The sequence below is a fragment of the Sander vitreus genome, chromosome 3 (genome assembly GCF_031162955.1).
Source record: "Sander vitreus isolate 19-12246 chromosome 3, sanVit1, whole genome shotgun sequence".
Classification (NCBI taxonomy): domain Eukaryota; kingdom Metazoa; phylum Chordata; class Actinopteri; order Perciformes; family Percidae; genus Sander; species Sander vitreus.
In genome coordinates, this window is record NC_135857.1 from 29,948,593 (window position 1) to 29,969,969 (window position 21,377).

At 42.7% G+C, this 21,377-nt stretch overlaps 1 protein-coding gene across 7 annotated transcripts in view; it reads right to left on the reverse strand.

Moving 5' to 3' along the window:
- The window catches only part of usp32 (ubiquitin specific peptidase 32), a 56,669-nt gene that overhangs the window by 5,313 nt on the left and 29,979 nt on the right, over positions 1-21,377 (reverse strand). Inside the window, exons 13-33 of one of the 7 annotated variants that reach the window (XM_078246905.1) lie at positions 20,312-20,498; positions 19,179-19,360; positions 18,327-18,467; positions 16,738-16,903; positions 15,124-15,278; positions 13,445-13,526; positions 13,198-13,272; positions 11,996-12,134; positions 11,800-11,905; positions 8,946-9,119; positions 7,479-7,653; positions 7,242-7,393; positions 6,743-6,854; positions 6,437-6,636; positions 5,981-6,165; positions 5,432-5,518; positions 4,933-5,053; positions 1,741-1,932; positions 1,034-1,259; positions 357-814; positions 164-256 (exon numbers count right to left, since the gene is read on the reverse strand). In XM_078246905.1, coding sequence (XP_078103031.1) covers positions 164-256; positions 357-814; positions 1,034-1,259; positions 1,741-1,932; positions 4,933-5,053; positions 5,432-5,518; positions 5,981-6,165; positions 6,437-6,636; positions 6,743-6,854; positions 7,242-7,393; positions 7,479-7,653; positions 8,946-9,119; positions 11,800-11,905; positions 11,996-12,134; positions 13,198-13,272; positions 13,445-13,526; positions 15,124-15,278; positions 16,738-16,903; positions 18,327-18,467; positions 19,179-19,360; positions 20,312-20,498 — 3,408 coding nt within the window. Of the gene's footprint in view, positions 1-163; positions 257-356; positions 815-1,033; positions 1,260-1,740; positions 1,933-4,932; positions 5,054-5,431; positions 5,519-5,980; positions 6,166-6,436; positions 6,637-6,742; positions 6,855-7,241; positions 7,394-7,478; positions 7,654-8,945; positions 9,120-11,799; positions 11,906-11,995; positions 12,135-13,197; positions 13,273-13,444; positions 13,527-15,123; positions 15,282-16,737; positions 16,904-18,326; positions 18,468-19,178; positions 19,361-20,311; positions 20,529-21,377 lie in introns of all 7 variants that reach the window. The other 6 variants (XM_078246904.1, XM_078246903.1, XM_078246901.1 and 3 more) reach the window with 6 other exon arrangements.

Consider the following 21,377-nt stretch of genomic DNA (forward strand, 5'->3'; position numbering starts at 1 on the left):
GAAATGCGCATAGCCCGTATTCAGAAACTGTGACCTAAAACGAGCCGCTGGGACTTTTGTATGGTTGTGATGTCACAGTTATCCACGGCAATAATCAAAATACAGTAATGAAAGGTATGCTATTAATTGTGGAAGTAGAACATGAAGTGTCCTAACGCCTTACCTTACAGCTGCTGTCATTATAGCAGTACCATTTCTCATTTGGGTTTTTGGCATACGTCACATAGTGGCCTCCTCCCATGATTCCTGAATGACACTGATGAGATAAAGCAGAACAATATTTTAGACTTTGTTTCAAAGCAGAAAAAGAAAAAAAACGTACTTGTGTGACGGTAATGTTGATGTGTGATACTTACTGATATTGCATAGAGGTTGTAGATGGCGTCCAGACACATGTTGTCACTGTGCTGGAGCAGCGAGTTGTCAGGGTCCATGCTGCTCTCTGTGCTGCAGTCTGAGCTTAGCCCGTTGCTGTCACCGTTCACCAGGACCACGTCACAGAGGCTGCTGGACACCTCAGTACCGCACGATGCCTCCGACGCGATCATGTCTCCTAATCCAGGAAGGCTTGATTCTTCTGCCTCTGCTGTGCTCCCCTCTGTGTCTGGCTGTGGCGTACCGTCCCGTGGCTCAGCCTCAGGATTAGCAGCTCCATCCAGGTTCTCCTTGCTGTTAGAGAGACGGTGTCTGCTGCCCAGCTGGGGCAGGCGTAGCCGGCCTGGCCTGCGGCCTACGCTGCCGGTCTTTGGGCTGCCAGAGGGGCTGCTGGTCCGGCTAAGGGAAGGCGTTGACTTCCTGCTAGAGGCAGGGGAGGCTGTTGGGAAACCACAGAGTTAAATACACGTCCTCTGCCATTGGGCCATTAGCTGCTCTGCTTATTTATACTTCAATCTATTGTGTTTCACAAGCTGTCATGCTGTTAAACATCAAACACATAAAAAAAAAAATGCATGTCTCTTTAAAAATGTAACTAGTCTCAGTGCATGATTGGCTTGCAATAACTAAATATCAGGCTTAAATCAACATGTGGAACCTTTGGGGAGGTTGCAGAAGCCAGCGGGGGCAGAGATGGAGGACAGGTTGTCTTCTCCGACCCTCAGCAGATCCTCGCTCTTACTGCGGGAGTGAAGGCAGTGCTGCTCCAGGTCTCTGGGAGCCAGGAAGGCGCTGGGGTCAAAACTCTCCCTCGGGAACTTGACAATCTTCTGGGATTTGATCCAACGACCATTTACAAACTGGAAGCGTTTCAGGTGCACAATCTGAAGAAGAGAACACACACATACTGTGTTGTCCTTCAAATAGTTTCAATACAAACAGTAAATAGTCCTGAAAACTAGGGCTGCACGATATGAGGAAAAGATCTAATTATTTTTGACTGATATTGCGATCGCGATATGATTAATGATTTTGGAGGGAATGATAATTTTGTATCATTCTCATTGAAAAATATTGACATTAAAAAACATAAATGATTACAGTGTGATTTTTTATTGCCGGGATCTGTACCAAACAAAGATTTTTTTCTTTAGTCTGTAGGATACGATTTGTAGGCTGTGAAGTCTCTGCAGCACCACAATACTTAATTAAAAATGGTTTGACACATTTTGCCTTTAACAAATATTGCACTAGTCCATATTCCGATTTCGGTAAAATTGCGATCAATTGTGCAGCCCTATTGAAAACCACATGTAGAGTTCTACAGCTAGAGGTCTGACACAGACTTAGAAGTGTGCCACTGACCAGCATGGGTGGCAGCCTCCAGAGGTCCAGCTTCTTAGTGGCCAGCCGGTGCGTCTTGCACTTGGAGCAGTAGTAGAGCTCGTCCTCACCCAGCTCTTCCTCGCTGGTGAAGGCCTTCAGACAGCTGTCCAAGCTGATGGGCTCAGCCTGGGCCCGACGGGACTGCTCCACACTGCAGTGCTCCTCCACAATCTGCAGGGAGACCATGATGGTAAGGATACTAAACAGGGTGAGGATGAATTCATGCCATTCTTTTTTTTTCTTAAAGGGGTGATAGAATGATTATATAGGGTATTTCACACTGTTCCTTAAGGTCTCCTAATAGTGTATGTAACATTGGTTGGGCTGAAAATGGCCCAAGTGCTATTTTATGGGTCCTTAACTACCCTGTGAATATGGCTCTATTTGGAACAAGAGCTTTTCTTCCAAATATGGTATGCTCATGAATATTTAGATGAGCTGCGCGCTGATTGGTTTGAGCGAACCACATACACATCCATTGTAGACTAGACAGCAGGTCTCATATTTCAGACACTGCAAAGTTAAATATTGTTTGTCGGACTTCAGGAGCTCCACAGTTTGACGAGAAAGCGGCAAACTCCATACCCAGTGAAAGTCACCGTTTCCCGGTTACTGGACGACCTGGCTGGCTGCCAGCATAACTTTCGTATATTTACAGTTTGAATTTCGTCACATCACTTATAAAACAGCTACCCCAAGGTCTTATGAAGCTAACAATGGTGTCCAATTTCAATTTAATGCATTTTTGTGAACATGAGGGGTCTCCTTAGGAGGAGCTGCTAGCTAGGCTATGTGTCCCATTTAATCCTATAGGAAAAGATTGTTGCTACACTTTCGGCATATCTTTCGTATATTTACAGTTTGAATTTCGTCACGCCACTTATATAACAGCTACCCCAAGGTCTTATAAAGCTAACAATGGTGTCCGATTTCAATGTAATGTATTTTTGTGGACATTAGGAGTTTCGTTAGCTAGCTAGCTAGCTGCTACTGTCCCTTCAGTCCTAGCTATGTGTACAGATCGCGGCTAGTTAGCTTCAATTTCGGCATAACTAGTATATTTACAGTTTGAATTTCGTCATGCCACTTATATAACATCTACCCCAAGGTCTTATAAAGCAAACAATGGTGTCCGATTTCAATTTAATGCATTTTTGTGAACATTAGGGGTTTCGTTTCAGAGGTCTAAGAGGAGGCTAGCTAGCTCTCATTGATAGAGCTCCATCCAGCCGCAGGCTTTATCAATGAGACTCGCGGACAAGAGGCGTTTATTTCGTATATATCGTTTGTTTAAATAACTCAACACACATATCCATTATAAGATTAACTGGAACCTGTGGTAAGAGATTGCTGGCGTAACAAGCTCACTGACCGCACTCTCACTCACACACACCGGCCATTTAGCAGGAAGAGGGGAGCTGCAGGCCCTGGAGCTCTGTCAGGGCAGCAGGCAGGGCGTTTGGTAGTCCATTAACCCAAAAACCGGTGACTTTGCGCGCGTATCGAGTACCGTGGGCTGCCAGCCGTGACAGAGCTCCATCTACCTCCCAGCAGGCCGGGGTCTGTGAAGGAAGGCGGGCCGGGCGGCGAGGCAGCAACACAGGCAGCACCGGCCGCTGAACTCCCGACACACAGTCGGACAAAATTTGCAATTAGCCATCAATTTTCGTAAAACGGCCCATATTTGACCTCTACATAGTTGATTTCTCGCATAAAAAAAATCTCAGAAGTGAATTTACTAATTAAATAGCGGACCTCTGGAGATCTGCATGACCTAGCTAGATTCAGAAGACTAAGCTGACCTCAGGTCAGTGGTGTAGCCTATGCAAATGTTGGGGCGTGACAAAGACTAGGAGTTGGGATGCGGACGTCAACTTCCAGCTTTGTTGAGATTCACCCGTTTTCAGCGGCAGTTTCAAAATATGAGATTTTCATAGTAAAGGGGTATCAATGGGATTTTACTGTCGTTATTCAACTATGACAAGGTAAAATCGGTTTTGCATTCTATCACCCCTTTAAGATTATTTTTTGGGGGGCTTTTCCTTTATTAGATAGTGACAGTGGATAGACAGGAAAGTCGAGGGAGAGAGAGGGGATGACAAGCAGCAAAGGGCCGCAGGTCGGATTCGAACCCAGGCCGCTGCAAAGGACTCAGCCAACATTTTTTGTCTGTCTTCTTCACAACCAGCAACTGTTAGCAGATGAAGAGCATTGACTCTAGAAAGATGATGTCTTTTAAGGTAAAGCCAAGCGATTTCTTCGATTTTTGACATCTAACTATGTGTAGTTTTCTTAATGTTGTATGTGAGTACTGTTTTAACCCTGATCTTACTGCTAACTAGTCTGTTTCAGCACAAATTACAGCTGAGGCAGCATTTTTTTTTTTTTTTTTTTTTTTTTACAAATACCCACATTGACATGTACCACCATTCTTATAGTATGTATCTTTACTTGAGTACACTATCACAAACCAGCTGAAGTAACATTATAACCTTAATGGCAGAGCGTACACGTCCCAGAATCCTAGACTCTTTATTGGATCTCACTCTGAAGCTGAATGAACTGAGCATTAAGCAGCTCACAGGTAAGTCTGTGTGGTCAACTTTAGAACTAAAGCAGATTCTGTTTAGCAGATTTACTTATCTCGGCTAGCTCTTATCTCAAAACGTACACAATATTGCAAGACTTTATCAAAACTGCTGGAAAAGTCTGGAAACAAAGTAGGACGCAGAGCAGTGAAACTCACTCAGCAGGCCTCACTCCGAGAGATCTGCAGTAAATGGCTCACTCTCATCTATACATATTGACAAGATTATCTTCATTTAGGATTTTTTTTTTTTTTTTACAATTATCAACTACAGTACAGAGGACATAAACTAAAACTAAAAATGGTGCTATTGACAGTTACAGTATATCTTCAAAGGACAGTTGGTGTGACAGACTGACATTACAATGATGGAAAGAAAAACTGTGCCAAACAACATGTTAATTTAAGGATGTAACCACTGCCTTTGCATTTCTCTTTATGATGGGAGAAGAGAGCATCAAGGTGAATGGCTGATAATTAACAGCATAACCAATGGAAAAGAAAGAGCTACACGCTCATAGCTAGAAAAAAATGTAATTAAAGAAAACAACATGCAATTTTATATTTAAGTCTGTGTGTTTTACCCTCTCCTGGGAGGTCTGGTAGCGGAGATGCAGGGCGGTGGGGTCCCAGTCCACGGCTATATAAGCATTTCCCACAGAGGCTCTGTCCTCTGTACACTCTATTGTACAGCCTCGGCAGAACCTGGAAACGCACAGACAGACACAGGTACAGCTGCAGTACATACACATGTTCACGGGCAGGCAACTTGCAATCTTGGAACCCATACATTATGAGCATTCCTAGCTTAAAAAAACAAATATGCATCACTCTACATCTAATTCTTGGTCTTGGTTTTGTTCATTTGTGTCTGAGGTTAATTTGATCAATCTGATCAATTGTTGTGCTTTTCCTTAGATTTTTTTTTCCTTTTCTGTTTATAGAACAGCTTACGACCAAAATCACCATACATATATCATATCATACAAAAATCTAGACAATGTCTCGTCACCACCAGATACATTACTTCCTAATTTGTGTGTATATGAAATACTCTGTACTATACAGGTAGGTATGTCTTACCTGTACCAAGGACACCAGGCACAGGAGTTGCCATCCTTACCCACAACCCGTAAAGTAAAGGGGTACTGGTAGCCCATACTGTCATCACTGCAGAAAAGGAAAAAAAAGAAAAGAAGAAGAAAATTCAGTGCGGATATGTTTTTGACACTCACCGCTCAACTTGCTCAGAACGTTGTGTGTTACAAAACAATGTCACGGTTTTATTCTTATAACAAGGCACTGTTGGCAGTTACTTGTGCCTGGAGTTAATTACACTAAACAAAGGAGCGAATATGGATCAGGCTTTAGATAGCGGATACCGATGAGCCCTGATCCTGATAGTGCATATCTGCTCAGGACATTCCTAATCATCTTCACTTCAGATCTAAAAAAAGAGCTATGACAATTTCCTCTTGGTAAAGATACTCACATTGCATTGTGATGTGTTTAGCTTAGATTAGCACAAAGAGTGGAAGCGGGGGATAACCGCTAACCTAAATGTAACTCCGTCAACAGCGGAATAATTCACAAAAAAATATGTTGGTAGAAAGGAGAAGACCGAAGGCCTACCAATCCTGGGCGTGGTTGCTGGCTTCCTGTGGAGGCAGTGGGCTGGCCAGTCGGGACACTTGGATCCAAACGGCATCGTACAGATCCTTCTTACTGGTGTGGACAGTGCAGGGAACTATGAGCGGCATGCCGAACAGACTGGGCCGGTTCTTCTGAGATGACAAGAAGTACAACTCCATACGCATCTGAAGGGGCAACACAAACATTTAAGTTTTACTAAACAGCTGGGACACAGTCAGGCACGTCATTTCTTTTGGCTATCACATATAGAGCAACTACAACTAACTGCTGGAGGATGCATGACGTAAAGAAATGATTTTGTAACATAAATAATTTGGCAGAAATACATTATTTAAACAGCATTCATCCATTCAACTGTACAATTACTGACAGTATTGGTTTTGCACATATTGTACTGTACAATACAGCAACACTGCTTTTGTATTGAGTTCTCACCATCTTTCTGTGCATGGCGATGATGTAGCCAATGAAGGGACTCTCCTGCACCGGTGTGATGTGTCCGTTAGCGACCCCGTTGTCCAGTGGCGACTCCGGGTTACAGGGCACCATGGTGCCGGGCCCACCGTTGGGGATGAGGACGGTCTTAGTGCCCAGGTCCCCATTGGCAGACGAGCCGTTGGCTATTGGGGTGATGTCTAATGAAGGGGAAGAGCGAGGAGATGACAAAATGGAGAAACTGTGGCTTCAGACAGATCCGTGCTGATAAGAGTACAAAGACAACGTGTGAGTGAACAGGTTTACCTGTCAGTGTGGGTGAGCTCAGTGACGTTGGTGAACCTGGCACCGGGATCTCAAATGCACACAGGAAGCCGTTAATAGACAGACGGACCTTGTGGTTGTCCTGAGGAAAGTTCTAAACACAAAGAATTGGGTCATCAGACTGCAGCACTTCACAGTAGTACAGTAACAGAGAGCACTGCATGTGGAATATGGAGCAACAGACATTATAAAAGGTTAAAACACAGTGTTGTGAAAAGTGCCTCATCTCCTTCATTCACCCAAATTACAAAAAACACTGTATATGTAGTGGCATCTAGCCATGCAGACAGTTTTGAAGCTTTAAGAAATCTGTTCTGATATGTTGCTAGACTTTTTTTGTAGTTTGAGTAAACTGAGCCTTTAAATTAATATCTAATCGAGTTACACACAAAGAATGACGTTGCCTCTTTCCCTCTGTGTTACCGGCTACACTTTGAGCGAGACGAGGCCTGCAACGTGGTCAGTGGAACAGTCTCAGTACCTTGATGTTGGAGGTATGGACTTCAGCCAGGAGGATCTGCTCAGGCTTCAGACTGCACAGTTCACTCAGCTGTTTCTTCAGCCCTGTGTACTTTTCATCCATATTCAACCGCAGGCCGTAGCGCACAGGTGTGGAGCCATCCAGTTTAATGACTACAAACAAACCACAACGTTAAACGTGATTTAGTTTTTGTCGTTTGAAAAAACATTTTCAGAATCGTTCCCCCAGCCTTCTCACCAGTGATCTCCAGATGCATGGAGCTGTCCATGGGCAGGGGCAGAGACAGGAAGTTGAAGGGGTCGAAGCGAGCGCTGATGTGTCCGCAGGTCTTACACTTCACCTGGGACTTGAGCTGACCGTGAAACAGATCCACCACGATAGAGCGGTTCCTACGCAAGTGGTTCTCCCATGCCTTTAGGGTGGAGGAGCATTAACACACACACACACACACACACACACACACACACACACACACACACAGAATGGTGAGATCACACACACCAACAATCCTGCAAATGTATCCCTCAGGACATACAGAAAACAGACAGAAAATCAATACTGCAACATTACCAATTTTTTAATTTCTGTGGGTCATCACATTCAGGTACTAGGAAGTACATCAAATAAGGGCGAAACAACAATGAAAAAAAAACAAGATCATCAAAATCAGAGTTTCATCAGAATTTCATCTCTACTTTTACATACGATGCTTCCCTCAATACTTATTATTGACTATACCGACCCACCCCTATCAACCCACCTCCCTTCCCGCAACCCACCCTACCATCCGCGCACCCCCGCCCCCATTTACCCGCCCACCCCAACACATTACCAATTTAAAGGAAAGCTTAGCTGACGGGCTGACTGCTCTCTTCTCCTTATCCTTTGACTCTCAGAATATAAAGCAGAGGCTGTGACAGCTTACTACCTCAACATCCCTTCAAGGAGGCGAGGGCTCAGCTCTCAGTTGAAACTGTACCATTAATGATTCAGAGAGGCCTGATGCTCAAGTCTCTCTCTCTCTATATATATATATATATATATACACACATACACATATATATACACATACACATATATATACACATATATATATATATATAATATATACACACATATACATATATACACATATACATATATATATATACACACATATACATATATATATATATATATACACACACACATATATATATATATACACACACATACATATATATACATATATATACACATATATATATACATACATACATACACATATATATATATATACATACATATATATACATACATATACATACATACATATACATACATATATATACACATATATATATATATATATATATATATATATACATATCTACATATATATCTACATATATATACACATACATACATGCATATATATATATACATACATATATATATACACACACACATATATACACATATATATATACATATACACACACATATATATATATATATACATACATATATACATACATATATATACACACACATATATATATATATATATATATATACACACACACATATATATATAGCCGCGTTCTTACTATGAATTCCAAGCAGATTTATATTTATCTGTGCAAACTATTATGCCAGAGCGAGAGAAGTAGTATTCATTTTATTTGTAGACAATATTATTTGAACAGCAGCATGATCTCTGACCTCAGAGGCCACCTCCCAGTCAGGCCGGCCATCGCTGTCCTTCAGCTCCACGTAGGGTTTCTCATGGACTCTGTTGAGATCTTCATGGAGACCATCCAGCAGGAAGGCTAGCAGCTCCTGGGAGTCCTGCTGCTGGAAGCCATTAAAGCGTGGGGCATACTTTGCTATTGTCCACTGCAGAGGAAGTAATGACATCATAGACGTTATTTCTTTATAAATGTTAAAAGCACTTCAAGGGCACACTAAAAGTCCTCCTGTAGCACTTTAACAAGTTTAGACACAGCGCACAAACACAAAGATTGTGATGCAGCTTGCAGAAAGGTGAAGAGAAAATGACAATACCTAACCAGACCTGTAAACCACTAAGAAGTAAAGAAAGCTACTGCATACTGAGGGCCAGATGTACTAACGCTTTTGCGCCCACTTCAGGCGTATTTGTTTCGCAACGTGTGCGTAAAAGCATGGCGAGGTATGTACAAACAGGCCGCATTGAGGTAAAAGCGCAGACTGCCTGTCACGGGGACTGAAAATGGTAAATTGCCCTTTTCCGTGTCATGCATATGCATTCACGGGAGGGTCAAGGGGAAAGTGGGAGTTTTCCATAAAGAGATGGGAGGGGAAGCGTAAAGTGCATCTAATTATGTAGTACGTGGTATGTACAAAAACCTCCCATGACAGCGCACCTCTATTTTGCTGTGAAAATTGTCCGCCTCTTAAAAGCAGCTGTAAACCAGCCGCAAGCGGGTTTCCTCGCATATGCCTCCTGGTGAAATGGCAGCAGTAATCCGAGCAAGACGAAGACATGTCAAAGAGACGAGCTGAAAAGATTTTTGCCACAAGGATCACACTTTTTCAGTTGAGTGAACACAAAATCATTAAGCGTTACAGATTAAGCAGCCATGCAATATTAAAGTTACTGGAAGAAATCAAAGATGACACTGAATCTCAAACTTGGCGTTCACATTCCATTCTAGCAGTTGTTAAACTCACTGCTAGATTACAAATATTGGTCAGATCAATAATGATCAGGATCATTTCAAGCAGTCATAGCATCAGCAGTGGGAATATTGCTGTATGCACTCAGCCGTATCATAGCACCAGTACTTAACGCTTTGCTAGAGCACACTAGTCAATACATACATTTCCCCACCACTAATGCCGAAATAACAACCATGGCTAATGACCCCATTACCCAAACCAACAACAGCAGCTCAGCAAAATTACAACCGGGCACACATTCAGACGAGGGGGGTGATTGAGCGTACATTTGGGGTTTTGAAAAGCCGGATGAGCTGCTTGGATAGTACAGGTGGAGCGCAATTTACGGTATAGTGGGCGGAGAAAGGCACTGATTACCCGATGAACTGCAGGTTTGGTAAGTACGACGTAAGCTGATGTATCACAGCGTGCGATTTCTGCGGGTTGGCCATGGCGCTGATAACGCTACATTCACAAATGTACATACATCTGGCCCACGGTCCTGGAGCCTCATATATGGTCTGTCAGTGAGGTAGTTGATAGTCCATGCGGACAGGTGGGGGTGGGGGGGTCAACTCCACCTCCCAATAGCTTCCCCCAGAGCAGTGATAGTTGACGGGTCGTTGTCATGCTGGAAGACCCAGCCACGACCCATCTTCAATGCTCTTACTGAGGGAAGGAGGTTGTTGGCCAAGATCTCGCGATACATGGCCCCATCCATCCTCCCCTCAATACGGTGCAGTCGTCCTGTCCCCTTTGCAGAAAAGCATCCCCAAAGAATGATGTTTCCAACTCCATGCTTCACGGTTGGGATGGTGTTCTTGGGGTCGTAATCATCCTTCTTCTTCCTCCAAACACGGCGAGTGGAGTTTAGACCAAAAAGCTCTATTTTTGTCTCATCAGACCACATGACCTTCTCCCATTCCTTCTCCCATTCCTCCTCTAGATCATCCAGATGGTCATTGGCAAACTTCAGACGGGCCTGGACATGCGCTGGCTTGAGCAGGGGAACCTTGCGTGCGCTGCAGGATTTTAATCCATGACGGCGTAGTGTCTTACTAATGGTTTTCTTTGAGACTGTGGTCCCAGCTCTCCTCAGGTCATTGACCAGGTCCTGCCGTGTAGTTCTGGGCTGATCCCTCACCTTCCTCATGATCATTGATGCCCCACGAGGTGAGATCTTGCATGGAGCCCCAGACCGAGGGAGATTGACCGTTATCTTGAACTTCTTCCATTTTCTAATAATTGCACCAACAGTTGTTGCCTTCTCACCAAGCTGCTTGCCTATTGTCCTGTAGCCCATTCCAGCCTTGTGCAGGTCTACAATTGTATCCCTGATGTCCTTACACAGCTCTCTGGTCTTGGCCATTGTGGAGAGGTTGGATTGAGTGTGTGGACAGGTGTCTTTTATACAGGTAACAAGTTCAAACAGGTGCAGTTAATACAGGTAATGAGTGGAGAACAGGAGGGCGTCTTAAAGAAAAACTAACAGGTCTGTGAGAGCCGGAATTCTTACTGGTTGGTAGGTGATCAAATACGTATGTCATGCAATAAAATGCAAATTTAAATTAATTATTTTAAAATCATACAATGTGATGTTCTGGATTTTTGTTTTAGATTCCGCCTCTCACAGTTGAAGGGTACCTATGATAAAAATTACAGACCTCTACATGCTTTTTAAGTAGGTAAACCTGCAAAATTGGCAGTGTATCAAATACTTGTTCTCCCCACTGTACATCTGGCCCTGACAGCTTTAAAACAGATGCTGCTCTAAAAACGTACCAACTTCTCAGTTTGTATGGCAGACTGTCAGAAAAGTACAAACGAACAAACGTCTTTAACATTTCATGTGTCAGACAGTGATGCAAATGCTTACCCTGAGTTTGAGTGGAGCCACGTTCTTCTGTGTCCCGCTCCATAGCTCCATCACCAGGTCACCATAACACTTGGCCATGTGACCTCGCATCCCGATGGGGTTGGTTCTGTAAATGAACCAACACGAGCCAGTGAAAATGAGAAGTTCATGAGAATGGTGGAAGGATTTATACCAAAGTGATACACTTTAATGGCACCTGTTAAGCTCATAGAGGTGTCTTCCTGAGATGAAGTAGTCTGTGAGAGGCTTGGTGTTGCTCACACACTGGATACTGGAGTTCATGAAGCAGGTGTTGCCAAGGTTACTGAGGCCAGTGGCTCCTTTCTCTGTGGGAACTGGGATGGAAAACAAGGACATAATGGTCAGATTTAAAGCAACATACTTTCTTTACTGACCGAAACCAGTGACTTAATATCTTTTACTATTGCACATATGAGAAACTGTTAAAATCACTGCACAACGTGACAGCTAAATGTCAGAGTTTATGGACTCTATCTTACACCCGGCACAAAGCGGCACACAGCTGTCAACCCACAGCTGGGTTTTTGTCTTAAAATGTGCTTTGGTCTTAGGGTTTAAAGGAACACGTCGACTTATTGGGACTTTAGCTTATTCACCGTATCCCCCAGAGTTAGATAAGTCCATACATACCCTTCTCATCTCCGTGCGTGTCGTAACTCTGTCTGACGCACCCACCGCTAGTCTAGCCTAGTCACTTATTGGGAGCAGTAGGCTAGTTGGAGCCGGTTACCTCCAGGATCTGGGCTAAGCAAGGCTAGCGGTGGGTGCATCAGAGTTACGACACGCACGGAGATGAGAAGGGTATGTATGGACTTATCCAACTCTGGGGGATACGGTGAATAAGCTAACGTCCCAATAAGTCAGCGTGTTCCTTTAAAGCAGTTACACACCGAGCCGATAATCGGCCGTCTGACAAGGTCAGTGACTCGAGTCTGTTCGGTGTGTTCCGTGCCGTCGTCCGTCCGAGGGACTGTCGGCCTTCATTTTGCCCGACCTGACATGCTCAGTCGGAGACAGGGCAGTCGGGACTCACCCGGAAATGGCAAGCGGGATGAGGGTGACTAAGCCTCTCAAAATCTGACGAAAATCTTTTAAACTGACCTTTGTTGATCTGAAATGAAGACAGATTCAGCAACTGCATGGCCTGTATAATATGTGTATATATATATATATATATATATATATATATATATATATATATATATATATATATATATACAAAGAGTAGATGTGCAATTATTTAAAAATGTGCCTTAAAATGTAATATTTGCCTAATAGAGCACAGTTTCTATCCCACCAATTAGAGCATCGGACGGAAACTACCACTCTGCCCGTTTACAAATGCACAATAAGCTCATCCAGTGTCTTCCAGCTTACCTTTGTGTCTGTCCATTTTACTACTGTTGGCAATGAAAGACATTTCCTCAGGCCAACTCATGTCTTTGTTCCTGACTGTGGAGGAAGAAAGAGATTTCTGTGATTAAACCAGTTCACTCTGACTTCCATGTGCCATTATTTAGAATCACCTGGTATCAATGAAATTATCTGTGGATATAACATTTTATAAGTCTGAAGAGAGTTTTGTTAATTCTGGAAAGAAATGTAAGAGGGAAGTGCTTCAGACCTTCAATAACTAGCTGCTGCTCATCATAGATCTTCAGGCTTTCCAGTGTGTGATCTTCATCGTCCAGGAGGGTGAGGTAATTCTACGGGACAAAGAGAGGAGAGAACATGTTGAAACCACGAGGAGTAACTTCTGATTTATTAGGACTATGGAATTATTACCTTGTTGTTCTTTTTTCTGCATCAGTTCATTTTAAAAGGTACTATCAGACATGGTCGTAATAACCTGATAGGGGACCTTTGGGCAAACCCCCCCCGGAATTCTACCTGGCCCCTGGTTCGCTGTGTGCTAACTTAATTAAACATAGATCATTTTTAGAAATATGCAGCGTGAAACTAGAAAACGGAAATTATGAAGGCCTTGGATCTAGACTTTGGGACTCTTTTTAAGATACAGCCTCACACTAAGATAATAATACAAGCCCCACCTTAACGGCCCACAGCTGATTTTGTGCCTTGGTGATATATATTCCATATATATAATACATTTTCAGTTAAATTAGCACACACACAATATGACTATTTGGAGCCTCTGTGGTTTGCCTGCTTTACATTATGAGTTTAACTGTTGGCAACAAGCTGGCCTTTAATCGTGATGCAGGTATTTTTGGACTCAAGTTGCCGCCAGCTCATTGATCTTTAAATCTGTAACCTTTTATGACAGGTATTATGTTTCTTGCATAAAATGTGATAGGACATGTGTCAAACAGCATTTAAAGCCTTGGCTGGATAATCAACTGATTAAAACAGGCAACCTCCCTGGTGGTGGTGGGAGGACTCCCATAACACCGTAATCTGCCACGTTTAGATACAAACTTTTCTTTTGAATCCCAGGCTGAAAACGGATGGAATATTAATTTAAACGCATGCTATGCAACTAGGTGAAAACATTATTGAAGTTTTTAGTGCTACAGTGAACCTCCTGCCAACATTATCCACTACCTTCATCATTATGAAGTATTGTGTCATATACTGGCTAGGACTGCACAATATATCGTTTTTTTTATCGTCATCGCAATATCAACTGTCGCAATATACATATCGCAAAAGGCTGCGACATAACGCAAAAGACGCTCAGACATTTTTTATGTTAGCTTTTTAAGATTATTTTTTGAGGCATTTCCCTTTATTAGATAGTGACAGTGGATAGACAGGAAAGTGGGGGGAGGGAGAGAGAGAGAGAGAGAGAGAGAGAGAGAGAGAGTGTGGATGACACGCAGCAAAGGGCCGCAGGTCGGATTCGAACCCGGGCCGCTGCAAAGGACTCAGCCTACGCGGGTTGCACGCTCTACTGGGTGAGCTAGAAGCCGCCCCATTTTTTATGTTAGCTGTTAGTTGAAAGAAAATATCAGTAGAAAACTGCACTTTAAAATGTAACTGTCATTCTTTTTCAATTCAATGTTCAATTTGTTCAATAAAAAGAATGTTGGAAATTATTTCCTTTTGTTTGTTTTAAATTCAACAAGCAATTTGTTGTATTTTAGCGGAATACTGAAAGCAGCAGAAATGCAGAACTGAGTACACTATATCACAATATCTTTGTTTATTGCAAGTAATATCGTTACCGCGATAGTCAACGTTATCGCATATTTTCCTCATATCATGCAGCCCTAATACTGGCTGACCAATATGTGATATTTCATAAAAGCCAAATGTATAAATGACAGCTGTGTGGCCCACCTCACTGTTGTAGAGCCAGAGTCTCATGTCCTCCTCCTTAATGCGGAGTCTCTGGGACAGGTAGAGGTGGATGTCCTTGATGGTGGCCATGCGGCTGAAGCAACCTGTGTAGGCCAACATCCTCTTCAGAGGAGCGTTGGGGGATGGCACGTTACCTGCTAAGGCGCACAAACAAGACAAGACACATTTCATTTGACTTTATCTTAGCTGGAAGGACTTCAACTGTGATTGAAAAGTCCTTGTGTGTTCAAGCTCACAGATGCAAACAACTGATCGATTCCGACAACAGCATTCTGGTGACTGAGGATTAGTTGTAAGAAGGCAGCAAGAAAGGTTTTTTTTTGTCAATCAGCGCAGACTTGATTGGTCAATCAATTTAGTGGAATTAGTGGACTCAGATTGGATTAAATCAAAGACAAACCAATCAATATCAGTCCTGTTTTCTAAAATATAAGTATACACATTTAAAAGCTTTACTTGACTGATATTGACTTCAACATTAATTAAACTAGTGATTTAAATATTTGATTTTTAAATATAATTTTTTTTTCCTTCTATCTACACAGCTTTGCTATTCAATTCTGCCACTGAAAGAACCATCCGCTACACTTGTTCGAGTGCTCTACTATTGCCTCAGGCTGTCAGGAAGACATAATGTGGAATATGATGCAAAATTAGATCAATTTGAGATATTTAGCCACATGTCTCAGAGAGGGGTTTAATGTCCAGCAATGACAAGCCGCTGCTCAGACAGATTATGAATCATGATAGAAGCCCAAGCTCCACCGGGGACTCAGGTCTGCCCTGTGGCCTGAAACCTGATCTGTTGACTTGATTTGCACCAGCGCTCTCATGCTGAGTGCTGATGCCATCACCAACTTGATTACCCAGGAGCAACTGTGTACATCTCCACTTTATGCTTTGTCATATGCTTTCTTTTTGCAGTGAGGCATTTTCAGTTGATACTTGTCCATTTTATCCATTTAGATATCATGCAAGGGGATAAACACTGGAGTGAAATCTATCTACACATCTATTGTGAGTTAAGTGGGTCTGTTATATAGGATTTCTATTGTGAGTACATTGGACCTGAATTGACTGAAGTGGAAGTGACTGTAATTAAAGTAATTGATGTGGTACAGCATACGGTCATCAACCTACATATACCAGAGTGGCAGTCGAAACTGATTAGACTGAGGCAGACTCAAAATTGGTCAGTTTTCAGGTGTTCAAAAAGACAAAACGAGTGATTTACCAAAGGCCAAATCCAAAAAAATTTCTTCCAACAATTTAAACGTTGCTATGATTTGTATTGTTTTTATGACTTAGAATACTTTATAATGCAGATGAGTGTAGAACACTAGAACAAGTGTCGTCAAAACTAATGCTTGAATGGCAAGGTCTGTGAAGATGGAAAAGATTTGAATTATGCAACTTTTAGAGTGATCAGCAGTCTTGCCCGTTCACGGATCATTGGTTCTGTCCACTGCCCACTTCAGAGAACTGCCAGGGCTGGATCAGTCCACTCCAGGAGGATTAAAAGGGGGGATGCGGGGTAGCTCAATGAAGCATTTGTCGACGGCTTGCTCTGGTCTTGCTGCAGGCTTACGTTACCTCTTGGTGGGGGTAAATACGGTGGGAACATTCGCAGGCTGGTCATACCCATATTGACCCAGATGTTGGACTGGGGGGAGCGTGTGGCCGGCTGTTGGCGGAGGAAGAGGAGGTAGCGCGGGAAGAGCTCCAGCTCTGCTTGGCTTGTCTTGCTCTCCAGGATAACCTGCAAGGGATTTTTATTTTTATTTTTTTTTACTTTTCATGTATGGAAACCACTGGGTGCACTGATCAGTCTGTCAAAGTGTCATCAGTTGTTGTGTGATCATTACATTTCACTCTCTTTTACACGAGGAACTACTAAAGTATATGTAGGACACAAACATCTTCACTTTCTGATCCATCAGGGGAAATACCCACACTCTCATGGTTAATAAATGATGTTCCATAACTATAAGAATTGCTTAAGAGATTGCTTCCTTGACAGTTCCCCCAATGCATGCACTGATTGTGCACCACAGTTTAGTTGCAGCCAGATTGAGAGCCACCTGTTCAAGCAGAACCTCTGCAGTTGTTTAGTCTGCGACAGATTTCGAATTACAGATTTCACACAAGCTTAAACAAACCACAACAAACCCGACACACCAGAGGTTGTTTGAACCTCACTGAATAGTTCAGGTGTGAAAAGCACCTTAAGGTAATTAGGCCAATTTTTTGATACATGAGTAGATTTGGCGGCCTGAAGGCAGCAACTTGAGCAGTGTGTCTTGGTTGGGTGGCGCTACTCTCTATATAGACAAATAAATGGCTCATCTCACTATTAATCACTTATTTTCAAACTGAGCTGTTCTTTAGATTATAATGCAGGGGCAAATACAAATACTGGCATCTGACTATGACCAGTTTCAAATCACTGCATATAGCCCAAATTCTTATTAAAAGGTCCAGAGCATCCATTAGTCATTTACACTGTCAAAATTATTTCTATTAAGGTTTTAAGGCAAAAACAATATTTACTGTTTTCATTGTCTGCTTAACAATAAAATAAAAACAGTATATATTGTTTTTGCCTCAAAATAGATAGAAGATAAGCAACTTAATTCTCGTCAAAGCAAATCTCAAGTCAATTCACAAAATGTAAAAGCAAATTGCAAAATAAGTTTTGTTTGTGCGTGTGTGTGTGTGTGTGTGTGTGTGTGTGTGTGTGTGTGTGTGTGTGTGTGTGTGTGTGTGTGTAAAATAACAATAGAGTGAACAAAATGCAATTTCCCAGAGAGGGATTAATACAGTATGCCCTTCTTCTTCTCAATTTACAGAGTGACATCCTGGTTCAACTCAAAGCTACTACACAATGATGGATAATTACTGATATTGCTCTCACTTTCAGTTTTAGTTAAAAAAAAAGGGCTGTTTACAACAATGTCTGATTGCCTGTCCATGTGTGTTTCTTGCCCTGTTGGATTTTGTTGAAAGATTTTTCAAAAGTAAGACTTCAGTTGTAATAATCCTTTAAGTCTGACTTGTTCAAGTCTGACAGCTCTGCTCTTAAAAGTATACTGTGATGTTAATACTGACCAGTTGCATCACAGTGTTAGTGAGGTTCATCAGCTGTTGAGTGTGTGTGTATATTTCAGACTGTATTCACTCACCGGTCGAGGCAGGCTGAGGTTGGCACCGTACCAATGGTAGAGTGCCCGCCACACCGGCTCAGGCACTGTCTCAAAGTCTCTGCCAGGCACCAGCTGCAAGGAGCGCTTCAGCCTGCCACCCTCCATGGTTAACGTAGGGGCCTGCAGGGGCACAGCACAGACATCAGCATTTAAATACGTGCACAAAAGACCCTATTCTGCCTACTTGAATTACAGATAATAGACAGAGACAGTCCCTAATGCTATGTACAGAATGGCAGCCTGCTATCAGTACAGCATAATGCAGAGATAAGACAAAGGAAAAAAGAAGCACCATCTGGTCCCTGAGAGCCTTTGCCAACAGAGGATGAGTGCCTCCTAATTAGGAATCTCAGATAATTTCTTTTGTCAAACCCAAGAAGAAGCTGGCAAAACATATTCCTCTCCCACACTGTGTTCTGATGTAACCACCAGGATGTTAAGATTAGAACTGAAACTGAAATATGTTTTCATCCACAAGAAATTACACAAACTGCTCCAAATATAACACAAAAAGATTCTCTTTTACAGACTGAAAATGTACATCTTATTACTACCTCTCACACTCACAGGTTTGTGGCACTATCTTTGTGGGATCCCGTCATTGACTCATTGATTCCCTAGTCCCTTACCCTAACCTTAACCTTAACCATGACAACTAAATGCCTAACCTTAACCCTTACCCTCACCATAACCTAATTATATCCCTAGACAACCAAGTCTTAACCCTCAAATAGCCCCTTAAAGTTGTGGGGTCATTTTGGCCCCACAAAGCTGTCGGGACCCCACAAGTATACTGGACTCCCACCCACCCACACCCACGCAGATCCTTGCCTTCATGGGGTCGGTATTGACCAGAGACTGGTTGTCGATGGCTCCAGGTCTTTGTGCTGCCAGCTGGGAGGGGAGATGGCCATTGGCTCCAGAAAAACACTGATTGTTGTTGTCCGATACATTGGGCTGACGGGCAAAACAGCTCTCTGTAGCAGAGGGAGCTACCTGCGGGCTCAGGGCTGCTGGGTCAGAAGGCATAAGATGGAGCAATCAGGACACACACACACACACAGACATAAAGAAATCACACAGAAACACAAACAGAAAGTGTTAAAATTCAATCTATAGTCAAGTTGGGATGTTTTTATTCAAGTGAACTCATGTGTTTTCTACGAGTGTGAACAGTGTAAAGATGCCAGTTCAAATGCTACAAATAAATACAATGATAATACATGTTTTGTATGTACAACTAGCCTCGCATTACTAGAGATTTCCACAGCGCTGTGTCAGCTCTTTAGTATCGCCTGGCTGCACGAGTTAATATTCTGGTATAGGGAAAAAATTGCTCTTGCAAAATAGATAGCGGAGACGGTGGAAGGTGAGGAGAATGCCTGACATCCAGCGGGTCAGGCTTTACCCGCACTGTACATCCAGTAAGCCAGACTAATGTAAAACTGAATGACAGTCCACAGTCAATAATTCTCTCCATGGAGCTCAAGTAAGCTGTGTTGCTAACCTTTTTTGCATCTTGGTTGGTGGGTTTCTGATCCTGGTTGTTGGAAGACAGACCTCTCATGTATTTCAATTAAGGACGTCCTGACACACAGACTTTAATACCATAATGGCAGTGAGTCCTAAAGAACAGCTTGCATGAACAATACAAGCCGGTCATTGATATAGGTTAGGCGAATACTATACAGTACATTCTGAAATAAAAACCAGTATTTAAATAAAGGCCAGTCGCTGATAAAGGCTTTGGGGAGGGGGGTAATTCAGAATAAGGTACATTTCCACAGCACTAATTCTATCGGTATTATATTGATGTGATACTCATCAATGTGCTGGTCTCTTTTAATTTGGGAAGTGTACTTGGAAAAAAGCGTTCAAATGCATGACTGAATTAAACCAGTGTGGACATTCAATATTTGTTTTTTTATATGCCATCTACTGTTATGTGAAGTGTGTTGACTGACCACTCTCTGTGGCTTCCGAGGCGCTGGACACAGCATCGGGTGACCTCTCCTCAGTGGGGCTGACCGGGCCGAAGGTTCCCAGTCCTCCCAGTCTGTCTGGTGGGCTGGGCTCAACAGTGGCTGTGGCCATCGGAGTTCGCAATGAGCTCAGGATGGACGGCTGCTCCACCACGATGCCCTTATGCTCCTGGACAGGGAGACAACAGCAGGGACTGCCCTGTCATTGTTTAAAGTGATATCTGCGATTAATGTGGGGTTTGCTTTCATGACAGTCACTGCTACTGTCCCGGTGTGATGTTGTTTCGTAAGATGCAGTGAAAACTTTGGCTCATAAACTGAAATCCAAATTCAAATCTGTAGCACCAGGACTTTTGAAAGTGGGGTTAATAAAATGTAACACTAACAGTACAGAAATCTGTGAACAAGTGGGGAAAACCATTTTTAAAATAAATGTTGTGGGCACCCGGATAGCTCAGTTGGTAGAGCGGCCGCCCATATATATATAGGTTTACTCCTCGACGCAGCGGGCCCGGGTTCGACTCCGACCTGCGGCCCTTTGCTGCATGTCATTCCCCCCCTCTCTCTCCCCTTTCATGTCTTCAGCTATGAAAGGGGAGAGGAGCTCCTATCACAATAAAGGCTGAAAATGCCCAAAAAATAAATAAATGTTGTTGATACAACAACTAAACCTTCACACGTGAGCTATTATTCTGCATTAGCATTTACAATACCCAAGTTATATATATACTGTGTATAACATGTCACATGAGATGTTCTACCTGAGCTGGAAAATTATTCCTCTTGAATCCATACAAAACAACGTGGGAATTTGTCAAATAAATACTAAAGTCAATCAGCTGGAACATGTGCAATTTACGTTTTTGAGAACCAAGGTACAGAATGGAATATGAGTGGCCAAGCAGGCTTTGTAGATATAATAAGAAAAGATGATATGTTAAGCTTCACATTCGTCTCTACAGTAGGCTCTGAGGTGAAATTGTCTTCTATGGAGCTAGAACAGGGACAGTAAATTCACTGTCCCTGTTCTCCATAGTCTTCAAGATAA